The sequence below is a fragment of the Diorhabda sublineata genome, chromosome 9 (assembly GCF_026230105.1).
Source record: "Diorhabda sublineata isolate icDioSubl1.1 chromosome 9, icDioSubl1.1, whole genome shotgun sequence".
NCBI classification, from domain to species: domain Eukaryota; kingdom Metazoa; phylum Arthropoda; class Insecta; order Coleoptera; family Chrysomelidae; genus Diorhabda; species Diorhabda sublineata.
The window spans coordinates 11,934,235-11,955,017 of NC_079482.1; the positions used below are offsets into that span (position 1 = coordinate 11,934,235).

Here is a 20,783-nt window from a genome sequence, read left to right on the forward strand (position 1 = left end):
GAACTTGTCAAAAAATAATACTAATTTTAAAACAGGAGAGACCTAAAATCAAGAACATTTAAAGGCATACATATATACATATATATATGTTCATAATGTAGATTTGCAAAAACTCACCACTACTATGCCATCTTCTTCAGATCTCAATAATATGGCCGCTTCATTCTCTTCATCTTGATAAAGTTCTCCAATATTATCATCAGTCTGTAATAAAATGTATTCATTTAATAATGTCAATATTCCACAGGTATTATGTTTGCAAAATATGTTTCTCGGTGGGAGTAGACCACAAAAGTTAACAACTGGCTGCTAAATTAATTGTCAAACATCTACAGTTAAACATGTCAGTTATAGTTTAATAAGCAACATGCAAGTGAGGGAGAAATTAGATACACTAAAAGGACAAATAGATATTGACGAACATAGAAGGTTATATCTAAGGGTATAACTTTGTTCAACGGAGCCTTTTTTGCTGTTTGAGACACTGATTGCACCAAACTACCATTTGAAAACGATTCAAAGAGCTACATGCATAAATAATTCGTTATAGCCTTTATGGGAGCAGAGTCTGGCTCATTTACGAATTTCACAAGGATTTAAAGATCACCTATTTTAACTAAGAGTTTTACTATCTACGGATTACTTGTGAAGTGAGTAATAATGCCTGTTTACCTTCCATTTTTGTGAAAACTTATATATACAAAATCAACAAAATATCAACAAGAATTTGTTGGTATATTTCACGAGTGGGAATTCTTAGTAACAACTAGCAGTACATCATATTATTTATTATTTTATGGGTGGTAACAATTGTATTCTTCAATAACCTACCTAATGTTTTGCTCGATCATTACAAATGTTCACTACACAATTATGTCATTGAAATATTATTGATATCATATTTTTGTGGGCTGGTATCTAACAGCAGTGTCAATGGGATAGTATTTTAATTATGACATATTATTATGCTAACTTAATATATACATTCCATTCTTTTTCCGTTACTTAGATGATTGCCTTACTGCGGTATCAAAATAAATTGAAAATATAAATAAAAAATTCAATTCATATCATAGAAACTCCAATTCACTAGCGAATTGAAGAAAATAATAAAATTAATTTTCAGTGATGAAAATTTTGGCTGCTAGAACTATCCTAGTATCAGATCTTGAATTTAGATTTTTAGCCATTCAAAAACAATTATCCGGGAGGAATGATAAATAACATATCCAAAAGCAGAAATGATAAAAGCCTCCTTTTTGACCAATCTTTCTATGATCTTAGATAACTTGGAAATGAGTGCCATTTTGAAACGAAACGTTAATTAAAGTGGTAAGGTGATTTAATGTGCAATCGGACAGACTAGAAAACAGTTTTAATGTAAGTCCATCAGTTCCAGATGAGTATTTATTTTTGATGTCATTACTTCTTGCACTGCGAAGCTCTGCTAAAACTACGGGAATAAAGAAGAAACTGTGTAAGTTAGCATTAGCATGAGGGATATATTAAAGCGGATAAAGAGAATAAGTTATAGAATTTGATAAATTTTTGGCTACATTCACAAAGTGATAATTATTGAGGTCATCGGGTGAAATAGAGATTATGCTCTGTAAAGAAGCCTTATTTCTTAGATCATTCACAATGGACTATGTTTCTTTAGAAACCTTACGAGAATTGGCGAGTCTCCTATTGTAATGATTATTATCTTTGGAAGCTTTTATTGTCTTATGATAAATTTATCTGTATATTTTCACGTAATTTTTGAAGACAATATCCAAGAATTTCCTTAGATGAGATAAAGATCGCATGTTCTTTGCAGATATATGTAAATCTTTAGTGGACCAGGGTTTATTTTACTCATTTTTAATACGCCTGAGAGGAAAAGAATTGGATGCCAGAGTAGTTAGTGTTCTTATTAATCTAGCAAATTCGAAGAAGAATCAAAAATTGTAAATGTGCATTGTTCAAGATTTATGTCAATCTTAATTACATATTTTTGAATGTTTTCACATATTCATGAGTTTTCAACCAATTCAATAATTACAACATACATATTAAATGTGAATCATAATTCATAAACCTTACTTCTACCATGGCTTATACCTAGGAATTCATCCTCGTGAGTCAGTTTTATAATATACCCTTGAATACACATGTTTTACACTTGGTTTGATTTTGTTATCGCTCCTCCATGTATATTGTAATTTCTCTGATAATGGGAAGCTTGCAAGAGCGAAAGCTTGGATTTATAATTTCATAAAGAGTTCTCATTTTCCAAATTGTCTGTAATATGACGTATGCAAATCTTAATTATTCTCCAGACGATGGGTATATAAGTATTATAAAGCTTATACTCCGGCTATCGAAGACATGGTTAAAATTCATAAATTCATATATATATATATATATATATATATATATATATATATATATATATATATATATATATATATATATATATATATTGATGTTATTAAAGATTGTAAAAATTTTGAAACTCATAGAATTCAAATTTCAATATTCAAATTGACCAATTGAATTTTGAATTCTATGAGCTTAGAGCTTAAAACTATATATATATATATATATATATATATATATATATATATATAACTGGTGTGGAGATGCCAGTACTCCCATCCAGCGCGTCCCCAGGTGGCGGATAGGGGCACTCCTCCCAGATATGGGAGGTACCGGCGAAATTAAATAGTCGGCGCGGACCAAAAAACTGGCAGGATGACGTCTGAACCGAAGCGGGCGGCCATCAATGGGTAGATCGGGCTCATTAGTCGAGGAGAAGACAGCTGATCGAGGAAAGGAACCCGAACAAATTCCAAAAACATTGAAAATAAATGAATTATGGAACGAAATAATGAGGAAAGTACGGTGCAGAGGAGGGATACCTCAGTACCGGTCGAGAGTGGTGGTGAGAGAGTGGGCCCCCCTCGACCGTCAGCAAGCGACCACTATGCGCCCGCGGTAGGAGACCAGGCCGGGGTGCGGGATACGGTGACTGGAATGGAAATAGACCCCTTTGCAAGGAGAAGCTCTTTAGCAAGATCTCCCCCTGGGAGAAGAGGATCCGTTCCCAATTTGTCAACTGATGATGACACTGGCTGGACTTCAAACATACAGCAGTTGGCTAAAAGAAAGCGACTAGAAAATATTAGCATCGTTGATATTGCTATGTCATAAAGTAGGAAAACAATAGACCCGGGAACCAAAATCCTGAGGATTATCGATTCCCTAGTGCTTGAAACGAAAGCCTTAGTGAATACTGCTCGTGAGAGCACAAATACCAAAAAGGAAATTAGAGAAATATCTACGAAACTGCTAAGATTAACAGAGCAACTCACGACAAGAGAAGCCCAGGACACTCTAAAAAGAGCTATAGACAGCCTGGATAAACCCAAGCCGCAAGATGAGAAGACCGTGAAGATAAATACCCGTGAGGTGGGCACTCAAACAAACGAAAGACCAGTAACATGTTCGTCAACCCAAACTGTCGGCCCAGAAAAGCTAACGCCACACGAAATAGACACACATTTAACCAAAGGCCTAAACGAAGAATCCCTGAAGAATTTGATTGGAATGAAGTGGAGAAATGAGTGTTTCCAAAAAACAAAAAAAATAACCGAAAATATGCGGAGAGTGTTAGATGGAAGAGACCTAGCCATATTCATGGATACAAAAAAAGCTGCAGAAAACAAAATTGTGCAGGAAGTCGCCGTCAGAATACCACACATTTGGAAGCTTGTCGAAGCAAACAAAATACAGCCTGGAAAAGTTATAAGTGTGGCAAGTAACAGCAAGATTTGGATGGAAGATGAAGGGGAGACTGAAGTAGTAAACTTCACATTCTTTGTCGGCTTGCCAAATGAACAAGACAAAGAACAAGACTTGTTCCAACTGTATATGGCATGTAAAAGACTTACAGAGGCGATGAGGCACAAAGGAGTCAAGCACATCACCGTGGTTCCCTCAAAAGAATGGGACGAAGACCAGGCCCTTAAGGTACTAGAGTGTGCATGTAGAGAAAATAACGTGGAAGCTGTCATCTGCATGCAATCAAACAATAAGGGACAAACGAGAGCTCAGTCCAGGAAACAAGGAGAGGCAGTAATCATTGCTAACCGGAGGCTAAGGAGGTTAAAAAAGAAGTGCAAGAGAAAGGACTAAGTGACAGTGTTGGGGGTGTCCGCATGACGAAGTCTGGAAACCTACTCCTCAAAATGGGGGAAACAGCTGGGGGCGCAGAACGACTAGTTGAAGCTCTTAGGGGAAGGAATGGAGTTAAAGCGCCAAGAGGAGTCCAAAAAGCGGAGGTTGTCCTCCATATTAAGAACATTGATGCTGTCACTAGCAAACAAGAAGTGGAAGCTGCTATCAGAGACATCGACAAGGGAAGAAAACCAACAGGAGACATAAGAGTTAGCTCTTTGAGGCCTAACTATGGCGGGACACAAGCAGCTACCGTCTTTATACCAAAAGAAACTGCCGATAGCCTACTCAAAATGGGCAAAATAAGAATTGGTTTGGTCAACTGCAGTGTGAGAGAAAGGGTGAGAGTGGACTCGTGTCATGGATGCTGGGAAATTGGTCATATAGCCAAATTCTGCAAGGGCCCTGATAGAACACGACTGTGCATACAATGTGGGGGAGATAACCACCAGAAAAAAGACTGCACGAAAGAAGCTCACTGCGTACTATGCAACATCCCCGGTCATAGGCCACTTTCCCTAAAGTGCCCTTTATATAGAGGAGAGATAAAAAGGCTGCGAACAAACCGCCAACAAAATGTTCAAACTAGTTCAAATTAACCTAGGTAGGCGTATTCCAGCACATGACTTACTGCGACAAACAACAGCTACAAATGAAATAGACATTGCAATCATAAGCGAACCAAACAAGAATTTAGCTATAAAGAGCGGCTGGTACACAGATATCAATATAGATGCAGCAATTTGCTTACCAGCAAGCAAGCACATATCGATACAAGGTTGGGGACAGGGAAATGGATTTGTCTGGATTGACTGCATCAAAATCACTATATATAGCTGTTATATGCCGCCAAATATAAGGCTCGAAGAGTTCCAACATTTACTGAATGAACTGAAAAATAGTATGGCTACACGGAAAAATAAGTGCCTGATTTGCGGGGACTTCAACGCGAAATCAATGATGGAACTCAACAACAAATGACTCTAGAGGAGATATTCTTTCTGAATGGGCCTCAGAACTAAACTTAATTTCACTGAACACCGGATGTGAACCTACCTTCCGTAGAGGTCAAAGCTCATCCATTATCGATATAACATTCGCGGCAACCAATATAGCGCCTTTAGTAACGAACTGGAGAGTGCCTGAAGAGGAAAATCTTACAGACCATAATTACATTTATTTTGATATAGCTATTAAGAAAGATAGCGTAAGAACGAAGATGAAGAGCCGCGGCTGGAGGGTGGATACGACACAAATGGATTACTTCATAAATGAACTGCGGAGCAAATTACCATCAAGAGAACAAACCTTAAAGCCAGAGAGATTAATTGAGAACATCAGCCATGCATGTGATAATACATTCCAACGAAAGGGTATCCCAAGTGACAGGAAAAAACCAGCTTACTGGTGGTCAGCGGAAATCGCCGAGACTCGGAAAAAATGCCTTACACGGAAGAGAAATATGACAAGGCTCCATAAAAAACCTAATATATCGCAAGAACAAAAAGATACATCCCGGCAAGCCTACAAAGAAGAAAGAGCGCGGCTAAAGAACGCCATCCTAAGAGCAAAACAGGTTAAATGGAAAAGGGTCATTGAAGAAGTTGAAGAAGACCCATGGGGACTGGGATACAAGATAGTGATGAATAAACTAAGCTTGAGATCACCTCCTGCGTTGTCAGAAGAACTCATGCTTGACGAAGCTAAGAAGCTGTTCCCACAACACCAGAAAACTAAGTGGAGTACCACTGAGGTACGAGACATTATTCCACTATTCTCGGCAGAAGAGCTGGATCGAGCTTCAAACAGGATCAAATTAAAAAAGGCTGCAGGACTCGACCATATACCACCGGAGATAATTAGATGTGTCGCACAAAGACTTTCACCAATCTGTCTGAATGTAATGAACCAGCAAATCCTGAAGGGCGAATTCCCAGATATCTGGAAAACCGCCAAATTGCTGCTCATAGAAAAACCACGTAAAGAAGGACAATCAAAACTCACATACAGACCGCTGTGCCAAATAAATTGCCCAATGGGAAAACTACTAGAGCACCTTATAAAAGAAAGAATAGTTGAAGAAATCTGCAGAACAGGAGGCCTTGCTGATACACAGTTTGGATTTGTGAAAAAGAAATCGACCATAGACGCTATGCTGAGAGTAATGGAAGAGGTAAATAAAGCAAAAAGACTCGCATATCAAAATAGAAAACTATGCTTGCTAGTGACCCTGGATGTCAAAAATGCCTTCAACTCGGCACCCTGGCAAGGCATCGTAAGAGAACTTGAAAAAAGAAAGATAGCACCATATTTGATACGAATGGTAAAAAGCTACTTTACCAACCGAAGGATCTTAATTGGCGACAGAACTAACATGGAAGTGACAAGTGGTGTACCGCAAGGCTCTGAACTTGGACCCACTTTGTGGAACGTCTACTACGACGATGTACTACGCCTGGATATGCCGCCAGGAGTCGTGCTTATTGGATTCGCTGACGACTTGGCGGTAGTAGCGAGTGAGAAGACGGAGAACCAAATCGTAGCTGTGACCATCTTAGCAGTGCAAAGGGTTGTGGAATGGATGAAATCCAGAGGACTAGAATTGGCGTCAGAAAAAACAGAGGCAACGTTGCTGGTTGATAGAAAGATTGTTAAACAGGTGACTATCGATATAATAGACACACCGGTCTTCACTCAACCACAAACTAAATACCTAGGGGTATTTTTCGATCAGGGAGCTAAAATGAAGGCTCATATTGTAAACACAAGCCGTAAGGCTGAAGCGACGATAATGGCTCTTAGCTGCCTGATGCCGAAAAGAGAGGGACCATCGTCAAGTAAGCGCAAACTGCTGTCGGCGGTAGCCCACTCGATTATGCTATACGCTGCACCAGTATGGCAAGAATCTCTGAAACATCTGAAGTATAGATCTATGTTCCTCAAGATACAGAGAAAACTAGCGATCCGCATATGCAGTGCGTTCCGTACTGTATCCACCGAGGCAATATTAGTATTGGCGGGTATAATACCCATAGACCTATTGGTGAACGAGTGAACCGCCACACATGGAAAAGAGCAAGCAGTTAAAACAACAGAAAAAGAAAACACGCTAACTAAATGGCAAAGAAAATGGGAAGCAACACACCATTTGGGCGCTTGTACCAAAAGACTCAATTATTTAGATCTTTCTTATCATTTATAGCTTTTTCGTTCTTATGAATGTGAACCATTTCTAAAAATTCCCTTTTTCGTGTATTAGATTCCTATTCAAGAATTTTTGAAAATGAATGAATAATTGAATTTATGTTTTTTTTTTGATATTCTATGGTTCGTTAATGCAGTTCTATTATTTTTATCCTATTGCTGACCTCTTAGTCTATTTTCTAAATACTGATGTTTGCCCTATGTAAACAGCGTCACAATTAGTACAAGGCACTTGATATATAATATTACTTCTTTTGTTTTTTGATGTTTTAGATTTCAATTTAGTGAAATATTTGGATAATCTATTATGTCCTCTATGACTTATACTAATATCATATTTATTGAAATAAATCGATAATTTTTGGGAAATTCCTTGTACTTACATATGGCAAGGAAAAATGTTTTGATGTTTCGTTTTTGTTTTGTTTTTAAATTGATTGTAGTATCTGTTTATCCTTTTCTTGAATATGTTATTTATCATTTTTTCCGGATAATTATTTTATTTCAATGCAATTTTTGCTTTTTGAATAGCTAAGCATCTAAATCAGGATCTGATAGTTGGATAGATCTATCAGCCAATCTTATTATCACTGATCTTTTTTGTGACATAGAATGACACGAATTGAAGTTTAAATATCTTGAGGACCAAGTTGGCTTCGTATACCATTCTGTTCTTATGTTATTGTTAATTTTATATAATGTGACAACAAGAAAATTGATTCTATTATTTTGCTCAACCTCGATTGTGAATTGAAGTTTTTGATGAAAGGATATGAATTTTTTACTTATGTTCTCAATTTGATTTTTTGGTACTTCAGTAATGCAATCATCTACATATCGAAAAAAGAATGGAATATTTATATCAAGTTTGCTTAGCACCGTTCCCTCAAGATCTTCCATTACCAATTGCGCTATAATACTTGAAATGGAAGCTCTCATAGCACAACCATCAATTTGTATATTTCATTTCCATATTTGATACAATCAATTTAAAAACAAAACAAAAACGAAACATCAAAGCATAAAACATTTCTCTTTACCATATATGTACAAGGACTTTCTCAACAATTATCGAATTTAATTTCAATAAATATGATATTAGTATAAGTCATAGAGGACATAAGACATATACAAATATTTCACTTAATTAAAATCTAAAACACCAAAAAACAAAAGAAGTAATAATATATATCAAATGCCTTGTAATAATTGTGACTATTTACATAGGGCAAACATCTCAGTATTTAGAAAATAGACTAAGAGGTCAGCAATAAGATAAAAAAATAGAACTGCATTAACTCACCATGAAATATCAAAAAAATATATAAATTCAATTATAAAGATTCAAAAATTCTTGAATCGGAATCCAATACACGAAAAAGAGAATTTTTAGAAATGGTTCACATTCATAAGAACGAAAAAGCTATAAATGATAAAAAAGATCTAAATAATTTAATTAAAATTTATAGATCTATTTTTTGAATTCTAATAAATTTAATATATTTGAGATGTGGAAACCAAGGAAAAATTTATTTTTCTTATTGGAACAAAGTTCTAAGTTGATTTTATCCTTATTTCTTGATGAAGGTGATCTATAGATCAATATAAATAAGCAAATTGTCAGTGTCTATATCATATTTTCATAAAGACTTAAAGAAAAGTCGAAAGGTCAAAATTTATCTTTTTTTTTATCAAATAAAAAAAAACAGAGTTTTAAACAGAAGAGACCTAAAATGAAGAACATTTAGATTAATATATCAAAATATATATATATATATATATATATATATATATATATATATATATATATCGCTGCATGCGACTATTTGTACATTTTAAAATTTTATATGGGATAATTTCAAATTTAGAAATGTAGGTATCAACTTATCTTTTTTGCATCTGAGTAGAGAAATTTTTCGGCAAATACATTCGAACTGAAGCAAAAGCCCGTATTTACAAGACCGCAATCAGACCTATATGCAGCAGAGACCCGACCTGAGACCTCTAAAACGAAACGGATATTGGAGACTACAGAAATGAAAATAGTTCGAAGAATAGCGGGAAGAACACTACTGGATAGAGAAAGGAGTGAAAACATAAGACGAACATGCGGAATAGATAATATCAATGACTGGGTACTGGATAGAAAGATAAAATGGAATGAGCACATTGACCGCATGACGGAAGAACGAATTGTGAAAATATCAAGGGACAAATCACCAGCAGGACAAAGAAGCATTGGAAGACCTAGGAAAAGATGGAGTGACAACCTCCCAGGTGACTGAGCAGAGGCAATGACGTGAAGAAAAACAGGCAATGATGCCTATACACAGCAGGAAGAAGAAGAAGAAGAAGAGTAGAGAAATTTTTCGGTTTTTCAGTTTTGCAATTTTGAGGGAGATATTTTCGAAATTTTTTCAGATTCTGTTTGGCTTCAGTTCCATATGTCTTCAACGTTAGGATAGGTAAGCATTCTTTCATCCTTGCCGGTATAAATTTCTTCAATTTCTTAATTCTTAGACCTTTTGATAGGTTTATGTTTCTGAATGTTTTTAGGTCTCCATTGTTTCAAAATTAGTTCTTTTTATAATAATTTTTGAAAAGAAAGTTGAAAATTGACTTTTCTTCTTAACTTCAGACTTATCAAAATATGAAATTAACACTGATAATTTGCTTATTTATAATAATCAATAGATCACCTACATCATGTACATCAAAATAAGAATAAAATCAAAATAGGAAATGTTCTAATAACAGTCCTCACATCTCAAATATCTAGCAGTACTTAATCAATCAAATTATTTGTAGTTTCATTAGAATTTACAATTATTCTCATTTTGATGTCATCCAAATTACGAAATTCAAAATAACGTTATAAATTCTGATTTTCACAAAACTAACATCAGTCATTTCAAAGCTCGAGCTGCCATTCAAGGCCGCGTTGATCAACGTTTAATGATGCAGCTTGATGAAAAAATTTTATATTGGAAAAAAGTTATGCATCGAGTAATTGTGATAATTAAATCCCTCGCAATAAGAGGGCTGCCATTTAGAGGACATTCAGAACGAATTGGAGATCCTCATAATGGTAATTTTTTAGGTTCAGTTGAGCTTTTTGTTGAATTTGATCCGTTTTTATCAGAACATTTAAAATTGGCTGGCCGTGGAAATATTTCGTATTTATCTAAAACAATCTACGAAGAAATTATATTATTAATTCAAAATAAAGTATTGCAACATATTTCTGAAGAAGTGCAATCTGCTAAGTATTTTGGTGTAATTGTGGATTCCACACCTGACATTGCTCATGTTGATCAACGATAATTATTAGATATGTACGTAACAATGGTAAAAATGTCGAAAGATTTCTAGAACTCATTTTAAATACTGGCCATAAGGCTAAAGATATTGAAGATGCATTGTTAAAATCGCTTGAAGATAATGGTTTAAATATAATAAATTGTCGTGGTCAGTCTTACGACAATGCAAGCAATATGTCAGGTTTATATTCAGGAGTGCAAGCACGAATCAAAACAAGTAATCCTTTAGCTGAATATGTTCCTTGTGCTGGTCATTCTTTAAATTTAGTGGGAACTTGTGCAGCTGAATCTGTTACCAAAGCCGTAGACTTTTTTTCTACTTTTGCAAGAAATATATAATTTTTTTACCGTTTCAACACATCGTTGGGAGATTTTGACACAGCATACAAGTTTAAGACTTAAAAGTCGTTCTCAAACTCTTTGGTTTGCTCGACCTGATGCATGCTACACATTAGAAAAAGAATGGCTTGGAATAATTGTTGCACTGAACTTTATTGGCGAAAACAAAGATGAAAAACCTGCTACGCGAGCGGAAGATAAGGGACTGCAGCAAAAATTACAACATTTAGAAACAGCAATTCTAGTCATTGTTTGGAATGCAATTTTGGATCGCTTCAATGCTGCGAGTAAAAAACTGCAGGATTCTCAAGCTGATTTATCATATACATATCATATACAGTTCTTTAGCATTATTTCTACAAGATATGAGAAATAAACAATTTTCTGACTACGAAAAAAAGCCAAAGCACCATCTGGAGTTCAAAATTACTATCGATATGACACCCGTCGTAAAAAAACCCGAAAACTTCATCCTGACGAGTCACGGGAGAATGAAAGAACAGTTGTATCTGGAGAAGAAAATTTTCGATCCAACATTTATTATCCAATTTTAGATACTTTAAGTGTACAATTAAAAGAACGTGAAAGTAGTTATCATAATCTTTACGAAAAATTTAATTTTTTTGATAATTTGTATGAAATTCATACAAATTAATTAAAAATTCGCGCAGATGAATTAGTTATTAAATATCCTAATGATTTGGAAGAGACTTTCGCGAATTAATGTATTCATTTGCACTGTCAACTCAAAGATTCTCTATTAAACACGATAGATATACGTTCCGCGCAAGGATTATACAATTTTTTGTATTCTCAAAAGCTTCAAGATGTTTATCCGAATGTAGACATTGCTTTACGTATTTTTTTGAGTATTCCGGCTACGAACTGTTCAGGAGAACGATCTTTTACCACCTTGAAAAGAGTAAAAACGTATTTACATGCAAGTATGGTTCAAGAAAGAGTCAATGCTTTAGCACTACTTTCAATTGAAGCTCAACTAGTTCAAGAAATTAATTACAACGATATAGTTGATAATTTTGCTCAGACGAAAGCCAGAAAGAAGATATTTACAAATTAAGTAATACATTATAGTATAAGAAAATTGACTGTTATTTATGTTGTTAATATTTATTTGTATTGTTTAACAATTATTTTTTACGAAATAAATATTATATCTAAATAATATAAACGGACTCAAAGAAATAAAATTTCATCCGTTGAAAAAGGGCGGCTAATCAGATAGGGCCTAAGGTGGCAAAAAGCTTAATCCGCCACTGCTCACCCCCTAAAATACATGGTTTACCAAAATTACACAAACCTGACATTCTCCTTCGACCAAGTGTTCAATTCATTGTTCATTCAATATTACATTGAATAAAATGTTTTTCAATACTATTTCTTCTATATATTTCAATACAAATTGTGCAAAGTAGGAAGAACCATTTAGTTGTTGATACAAATTATCTTGGAATTATGCTTTCTAGAAACTCATTTTAAGTGAGAGATATGTTGTTCAATCGAATTGAATTGAATTTTTCTTTTAAAACATGTGCTATTATATCATTTGGAATATTGGTGTACATTGAGACGATATCTAGAGATATCATTTTATAATTATCGGATGTATGTAATGTATCTAAAAATTGTTTAAGCATGAATGAATCTTTTATATAATTTTAATAAAATGTTTGCTAGATATTTAGATGTGACTGGATATATGATATTATTGTTCGCATTGGAATATTTGACTTGTGTAATTTTTGTAGTCCATATAGTTTTGGTGGTATTGCATTCATTGTTTGTAATTTTTTTGCATCAATTTCATTGATGGAATTATTATTCAAAAGTTTTTTAATGAATTTATTATTGTTATTTTGAAAAGTATTAGTTTTATCTGTTTTAATTTCTTGATAAATATTTTTTCTACGACCGTGCGTTTTAACCCACACCAAAGTGTGGGAAAGTAAAATTATGCAAATTTTGACTTTATTAGATAGTTTTTTACTTCTGAGATTATAACTATTGTTACTATAAGTAAATAAATATTTACGAAATAGTCCATCAAATAAAATTTAAACCTTGTCTAGCTTTTTGTAGCATTCTTAATTTTTTCAAAATATAAAATAATACAGATATTTTTTATATAACCATGTAATTGTTACTAAAACGTCAAAATTGTTCAAAACGTCTTGGAAGTGACCGAATAAGTGCAATCTTCTTCTAAATTAAACCACATTAAACCGAATCCGATACAATAATATTGATAGATTCATCCGACGAAGAACTTCCCGAAGCCATTTTGAAGGCTGCAAATGAAACTAATTCCGAGCTGCCAAATGACTTGAAACCGTTGCCGTCATCGTCATCTTTATGCGACCTGCAACCGATGCCATCCTCATCGACGTCATCTACTTTCCAGTTAAAACCAAATAACTCCACTGGATCGGCAATTCTTACTAGTCTACAGAATACAACAAATTGTGTTTTCAATATTAATATTTATAATAATTAGTAGTTTTTAATTAAAGTTTTGTATATTATTATGTTTGTTGGAATAAAATAATTCTATAAATAATAACTTTTTCTGTATATACGGTCGTAGAAAAAATCATCACTTGACCGCTTGCCCGAACTCCGCTCCGCGTCGTTCGGGACAACTGCAGTCGCATGCGGGAAAGTATCACTTTCCGCACTTGTTAGGAAAATAATTATTTGTCATTTAGTAACACTATCATTTTATCATTGTAATCTTTTATGTCCATTATTAATATTTTATTCTATCGATTGAATTATTATTCAAAAGTTTTTTAATGAATTTATTATTTGTATTTTGAAAAGTATTAGTTTTATCTATTTTAATTTCTTGATAAATATTTTTGTCATTTAGTAACTTTATCATTTTATCATTGTAATCTTTTGTGTCCATTATTAATGTTTTATTAGTTATTATCTGGTTGTAAAATTGTGATTTGAGGATTATATCTAATGAATTACCTAGTTTTTTGTATATGATCAAAAATAAAAATTGTGGACATAAAACCAGATAAACTTAATCTCTCACCTTAAGTTCTAATCAGATGGAGATCACCAGCACGCGTAACTAAACTGTGCCACCTGGATAGTAAATTTTGTTGTGGAGTCTGAAAATTTTATAATTAGTTGGGAAGCAGGAGAACTCTCACTATCTGCCGCTCACCACCTTAAAGCAATCATTGGGATTCAAACTATTCGTTCGCAGACTGGACATTTTTGTAGTGTAATAGATAGATTTTGCTGAGTAATTCAACATAAGATCTTTTATTCATTGGTTTCTCAAGAATTTTTTTTGTTATTATTTCTTTCAATATCTAGAATTTTTATGTTGCCAGAATCTATATGGTGGAACTCGTTTATTATGTGTTCAGATAATGCACATATTGCTTTACTTAACTTTGCATCGCTTTTGTGTTGACCGCATCGTGATTCTAAATTTTATGATGTCATACCTACATATGTCTTATTACAGTTTTACATTTATATATAAATTTGTTTTTCTCAAAGGATCTTTTGGTTATTTTAATTCAGTGAAAAATGTTCTAATGTTTGCTTCCCATTTGACTGCCTTACTAATTTTTTCAAAAAAAGTTTTGAATGGAATGTATGGAATAGATCCAAAAACTATCCTTTGGTTATCAGAGATGCTTTGTTCATTTTTATCACTGCTAATCTCATCAATGGGGTGCCTGCTCTAATATATTTCCGAGTTTTCGAATATTTATGTATTCATCGTCTGGGAATAAAGTTACTTAACATAAAATTAATCAAAATATTCATTGGTTACATTATGTATGACGTTAAATTTTTATAGGTAAGATAATGTTAATAAAATAATTTTTATAGGCTATGTCATTATGAATGGAGCTGGATAGTTATTGGTGCGATTATTAATGATATTAAATTTTATAGGTTGAATAAGGTTATTTGGTTGCCGATGGCGTTGAATTTGTTTTTCAGTTGGTAGCAAGCAAGATTAGTCCTTCTAAAATAATTCTTTCAATAGGGCTTTATGACAAACCTATACCAAGTCATTTCACTTTTATCAAACAAATTATATCATTATATTTATCTTAAGAGGTACTATTTTTTCCCAGGCATTAAAAAAGTTAAAATTAAAAACCCATCTCATTATTTTCTTAACTCTGTAGATAACTTTCAAATACATCATTATTTCTTTCTTCAAAAATGATAACAAATTTATCCACAGCAATTAAGGAATAAACTCCCATATACTGAATAAATTAAATTTGAAGACGCTTTTCGGTTGCTTCAGATGTTTTATTTTTCACTATTAATGAAGTTTGCTATCAATGAAGTTCACTCTTATTAATAATTGATCACGGTAAATATTATGTATCTTGTTTGTTCTCCAATATAACAGTATTTTTGTATTCATAATATATCAAATACTTGTTCCTTCTACGCTACATATAATATTGTTTTTAAAAATATGAGCGAAGTACGTCAAATTTCAGGATTTGTGCTAATTCACAACTTAATATATTCTTAATGTCATGATAACAAGTGAGCAGAGGAACAAAGTTTGATCAAACCTTACAATTATACAATTTAACAACCACCCATCAAGTAAATTAGCAGAATATTAGAATTATTTATTTATATAGTCTCTAAAATATTCTGTACCTAATGTTATGTCATTAATGATATTGAGTTATTCAATACTTCTTAAAAAAATTAAAATAGAAAAGAATGACAGACAATTATAAAAGGTCACAACAAGGGAATCTCTAATATTTGAATTCCAGTGCTGTGTCACGAATATATGATCAATTTTCGGGTAGACCCTTGAAATATAACATCATTTGGCGACCGTGACAAGATAATAGAAAAATGAGAAGAAAAAAACTTCGTAGAAGGTACGAAGAATCAGTTCTACGATATTTACAATGAAATTTGTGAAATACTGATCAAAGAAGATTATAAGAAGAAAGTAAGAGAAGTTCATAGTAAAATAAAGATACTTTAGCAAAAGAATGAAACTATCGATGAATTGAATTCAGTAATAATGGAAAATTTATTAAATTTAGACAACGAGTTACTAGTGAAGTAGATATTGTTATGGAATATACTAGTATCATACAATAAAACTAATAGTAGAGAAATTGAGTCAACGAAACGTGGTAGGACATTAGAATAGTAGCAGTAGATATTACAAAAAGTAGAAATAAACAGCCAACTGATGTACTAAAACATCAAAAACTAAACAAATCTTGGAAACCACAGAAATGAAAATTCCTAGTGATAACAATGATTAGGTATCACAATGTAAGAAACAATGGAACCAACAGTGGAATGACGATAGACTGGTAAATATAGCAAGGGATAGATCTCTAATTTAAGCACGGGAGTTAACCATGAAAGAGGTGGAGTGACAACCTAGAGCTAGGATGAAGAAATATATCGAAGATAGAACAGACGATAGATCTATTATGGAAGAAAAAAGAAACGGCCAACGATAGAATTTAAAAAATCTGGAGTAGACTTGAGAGAATGGATTGTGGAATCAGTTTAGTCAAATTCATAACCATACAGAATAAGATTTCAACGATAAATCTCAATATTTGATACAAGCAACTGCACGCAATAGTAGAGCTAGACTGTTACTACAAAGTTATCCCTCCACAAAAGAAACTTAGAAATTGAACGTATGGAAACTAGATTTGGGAATACAAGTATGCTATTAGTAGTCTATGTTCCGGAGCTACAAAATTTTGTACTAAACAAGGTTCACAACAAAAATAAGTTGAGTATATGTTATGATATCATTGAGTCACCGATACAAGGTTCAGAAACTTTATCCTATTGTTGAATCGGGTATAAATGAAGATTTATTCTTAGTATGTCAATAAAGTTCCTTAAATAATGATGATCATCAATTGGACAATCTTTTGAAATTTATGTTTAAGAAAGAGCAATATCGGGATTTGACAAACAAAATAAATTCAAAGTTAGAAGAAATCTAAAAGAAATCGATTCCAATAGTATCGGGATTATATAACGAGGCATGATTATTTTGTAAAGATTCATATAGAATATAATAAAGCACAAACAATGAACTTCGAAGAAAGAAAGAAAAAGGTAACAGAAAATGCATGTTTTCTTTCCTGTTTATGCTTATTTATTATTTAGCACGTCACTGTAGAAGTAGACCATGTTACCATTATGTCGTGGAAATTACGTAACCATAATGTCACCAAGACTCACCAAGAAAGTTACGTACCCACAAGAAAAGAATATTCCAAATTCTGCAATCACTTCAATGAATGCAATACACATAAAAATCTTTTTATAGATACTACTTTTAATTTGATGCATGAAGATGAAATATGGGAAGCTCGAATTCATACATCTACATCACAGAGATAGCAAATACTGGAATGCAATTGGAGAGGAACAAATTATTCATTTATGGTTAGGTTAGGTGTGGTGGTGAAGAAACAGACATTTTTTATCATAAACGTTATCATATCAGAATAAAAATATTAAATAAAGAGTTTACTTGTAATTTTGAAGCACTTGATAAAACTGTCATATGCAATTATGTACCATCAGTGGGTGAAGGTAAGTGGATACAAGAACTTTAAGGATTTGGTGAGATAACAGGTACATTGAAAATTATTTACCGGAAGGAAACAAGAATTATTGTGTGGCTTAACAGCATCAGAAAGAAAACGTGGTTGATGTTTAATGGGCGAAACAAAACATTCTTTCCTGTTCATTTATGGCAGTAACATCAACATAACCTAATAATATGCAATTATAAGAATTATGGAGTCTCGATACACTAGGAATTAAAGATCCAACAGAAACTGAATTACAAAAATAAAATGAAGTGAAGGTTATTGAGCATTTTCTACAAAATTAAAAGGAGATACTATAGTTTCTACATAGTTAATATGCTTTGGATAGATGATCATTCTCCATTAGATACAAATTTTGATATATTAACATGCACTCATTGTCTTTGGAAGAACTTCATATTCATTGTTGTTGTTAGCTGTTATTTCATTTACAGAATATACTAACAGAATGTGAAAATGGAGAAATAGCATTTTTTTAAAAATGTAATAGTTGTGTTACTAAATAGTTTTTATGTAGACAACTGCGTTACTAGTGTAGATAGAAGATAATCTCTAAATCAATTCATGGAAATCATCTAAAATAATAAATTTGTATGTTTAATTGGCTGGATCAGAAGATTAATTGAAAACTGTAAAAATATGGATGAAGGTACTCAATAAGAAGGTAAAAATTCGATATTTCACGAATAGTTAGTAGCAGAAAGGGTAGTCATTAAATTAATTCACAAAGAAGGCTAAACTAACAGAAAAAAATGACAAGTTTGCCAGGTTATATAATCATTAGTTATTTTCTTCAAAGTCCTAGCTACAAAGTTATATGGTGTCAGAATTATAGAAAAACGTGTAAATTAAAAGAAAAAACATGAGAAAGCTGTCAAATGGCTACAACGAAGTATCTTGATTAAATCCGCCAGCTAATCTATAAACTGACTCGGAAAAATCAACCTGCTGGAAAAAGTGCTTACAAGGGTTTGAGTGGTACGCTCTTCAATTAGATTAAAAGCCATCTGTCTAGGCAGCAACATTTATGGCAGTGAATCATTAATAACAACTTTAAAGATTACTTCCCACCAAAAAGAATGTATCGTTTGAAAGATATATATTTTTCAAAATTGTACAAAACGAGGATGAAGAATTTTTCTAGCTAGAAAAAAATCTAGGCGAAGCAAATGCGAATTCGACAATTTACTCGAAGACATGTTAAAAGACAGACTAAATCAAGTAAGAGAGAAATTGATAACAGAAGATAAACTGGACCAAATCTGTAGCAATGTATAAAACTAGTGAACAAACTTGCAAACAACTAGACGAGACTAAAGGTCGAAATAAAGTAGATAAAGTATTAGCAGTGAGAAATGAAGGTGTCAAAAATAAATAAAATGAATATTTTGAATGCAATATGTGCCGCGCTAAGAAGAAACATTCCAAACAAAAATATAGAGTGAATACGTTAGGAGAAAATTCAACTAAATTGAAAACAACAGATGTTATATTCAAAGGCTAGTACAAAAACTACACCCATTCGAGATGTTTTATGATATTCCCGAATAAATTACGAGAAGAAATGTTAGGCATCTGATGTGTAAAGGATCAGACAATCTTGTTAACTTTACAAGGTCTGGAAGGAAAAATTGGAATACTTAATGTAATAATAATATATATGTGTTTCAAAGAGGGAGTGATGTGAAATAGATAGTAACTAATTTAATATTATTAATAAAATAAGTTACAAAAAGCGAATCTCTAATATTTTAATTTTAGTGTTCTAGTTTCGAATATATTATCAATTGTCTGGTAGACCTTTGAAATATTACATTGTTAATGAGAATAATATATTAATTAATTTACTTAACACACTGACTGAAGAACATTGTGATTGTGAGTGTTGATGGAGTGGTAGGAGGGAATAATGTGTTTAGTATAAATATCAAAAATAGTTTTCGAAATTCCAAATTGAATAGAGTATTGTGTTTGGTTGGAATAAAATTGGAAGTGTTCACATTTATACATTGAACGATAAATAACAAATACTCACCTCTGGTATTTCAACGTACTCCACTCCATGTTGGGCAGTCGCATTAGGCTCGATAGTCCACAATTTTAATTTTCCTTTCTTGAATAAACCTCTTGTAGGTACCAGACTAAGATTGAAGGGTTTGCCAAAAGCTCTTAATTTCATTTTTGTTGTACCATTGTCAACTGACTTCTTTATTTTAATTTTGCTTGTCACTGAGTCCAGTTCATCATCCTCTATTAAATTTTCTTCAGCGTCTAGCGAACAACTTTCATTATTTTGTATTGGAACCACTTCGTATTCTGGAACTGGAAGATATTTTTTTATTTTTCAAACCCAAATCCAAATTTGATACATTGAAGAAACAAAAAAATTGAATGCGTGATGCATTTTTCAGAAAATTTCGTTACATTGTATACAGGGAAAAATAATTAAATTGCTTAATGGATTTTCGTTGATTTTTATAGTTGTTTCGTAAGCATGAGCAGAATAGGTGGATAAATAATGTAATTTCAATTTATTTTTTAAACTAGTGATAATATTACGAGTAGAAGTATCAGATCTTACATTATCTAGATGATTGGTACTGTATTCAACATAAGATATTTGCTACAGGTACCTAATATTCGCGAATAGAAATATTTTGTGCCAAATTTGTACCCAAAAATACAACTATTACTATATATCTTTATAACTATATCTGATATTTCAGAAACAAATGACTTTCTGATCCATTTTGATATCGAGTGTTTTAGCACAATTGGTAATAAATGATCTTGAGACAACTGTCTTAAGCAATATAAATATCCCATTCTTTTTTCTTTATGTAGATGATTGCATTACAGCTAAACCAAAAAATCAAATCGAAAGCACAAATAAAAATCTCAAGTTTTTTCATAAAAATTGAACTGATAATCGAAGTAATGAAATTAACTTCCTTGAAGTCACATTAAATTAGAAAGATAAATTTTGACATTTTGACTTCTCTTTAAGTTTTTATAAAAATATATTTTGATTAGTTTATGCTTCTGAATGTTCTTGATTTTG

At 32.6% G+C, this 20,783-nt stretch overlaps 1 protein-coding gene across 4 annotated transcripts in view; it reads right to left on the bottom strand.

Annotated features, from left to right (window-relative positions):
- LOC130448956 (A disintegrin and metalloproteinase with thrombospondin motifs like) overlaps positions 1-20,783 on the bottom strand; it is a 140,526-nt gene that overhangs the window by 76,624 nt on the left and 43,119 nt on the right. For all 4 annotated transcript variants that reach the window (XM_056786570.1, XM_056786571.1, XM_056786568.1 and 1 more), the window contains exons 4-5: positions 19,758-20,044; positions 118-204 (exon numbers count right to left, since the gene is read on the bottom strand). In XM_056786570.1, the coding sequence (XP_056642548.1) occupies positions 118-204; positions 19,758-20,044 (374 nt within the window). The remainder of the gene's footprint in view (positions 1-117; positions 205-19,757; positions 20,045-20,783) is intronic.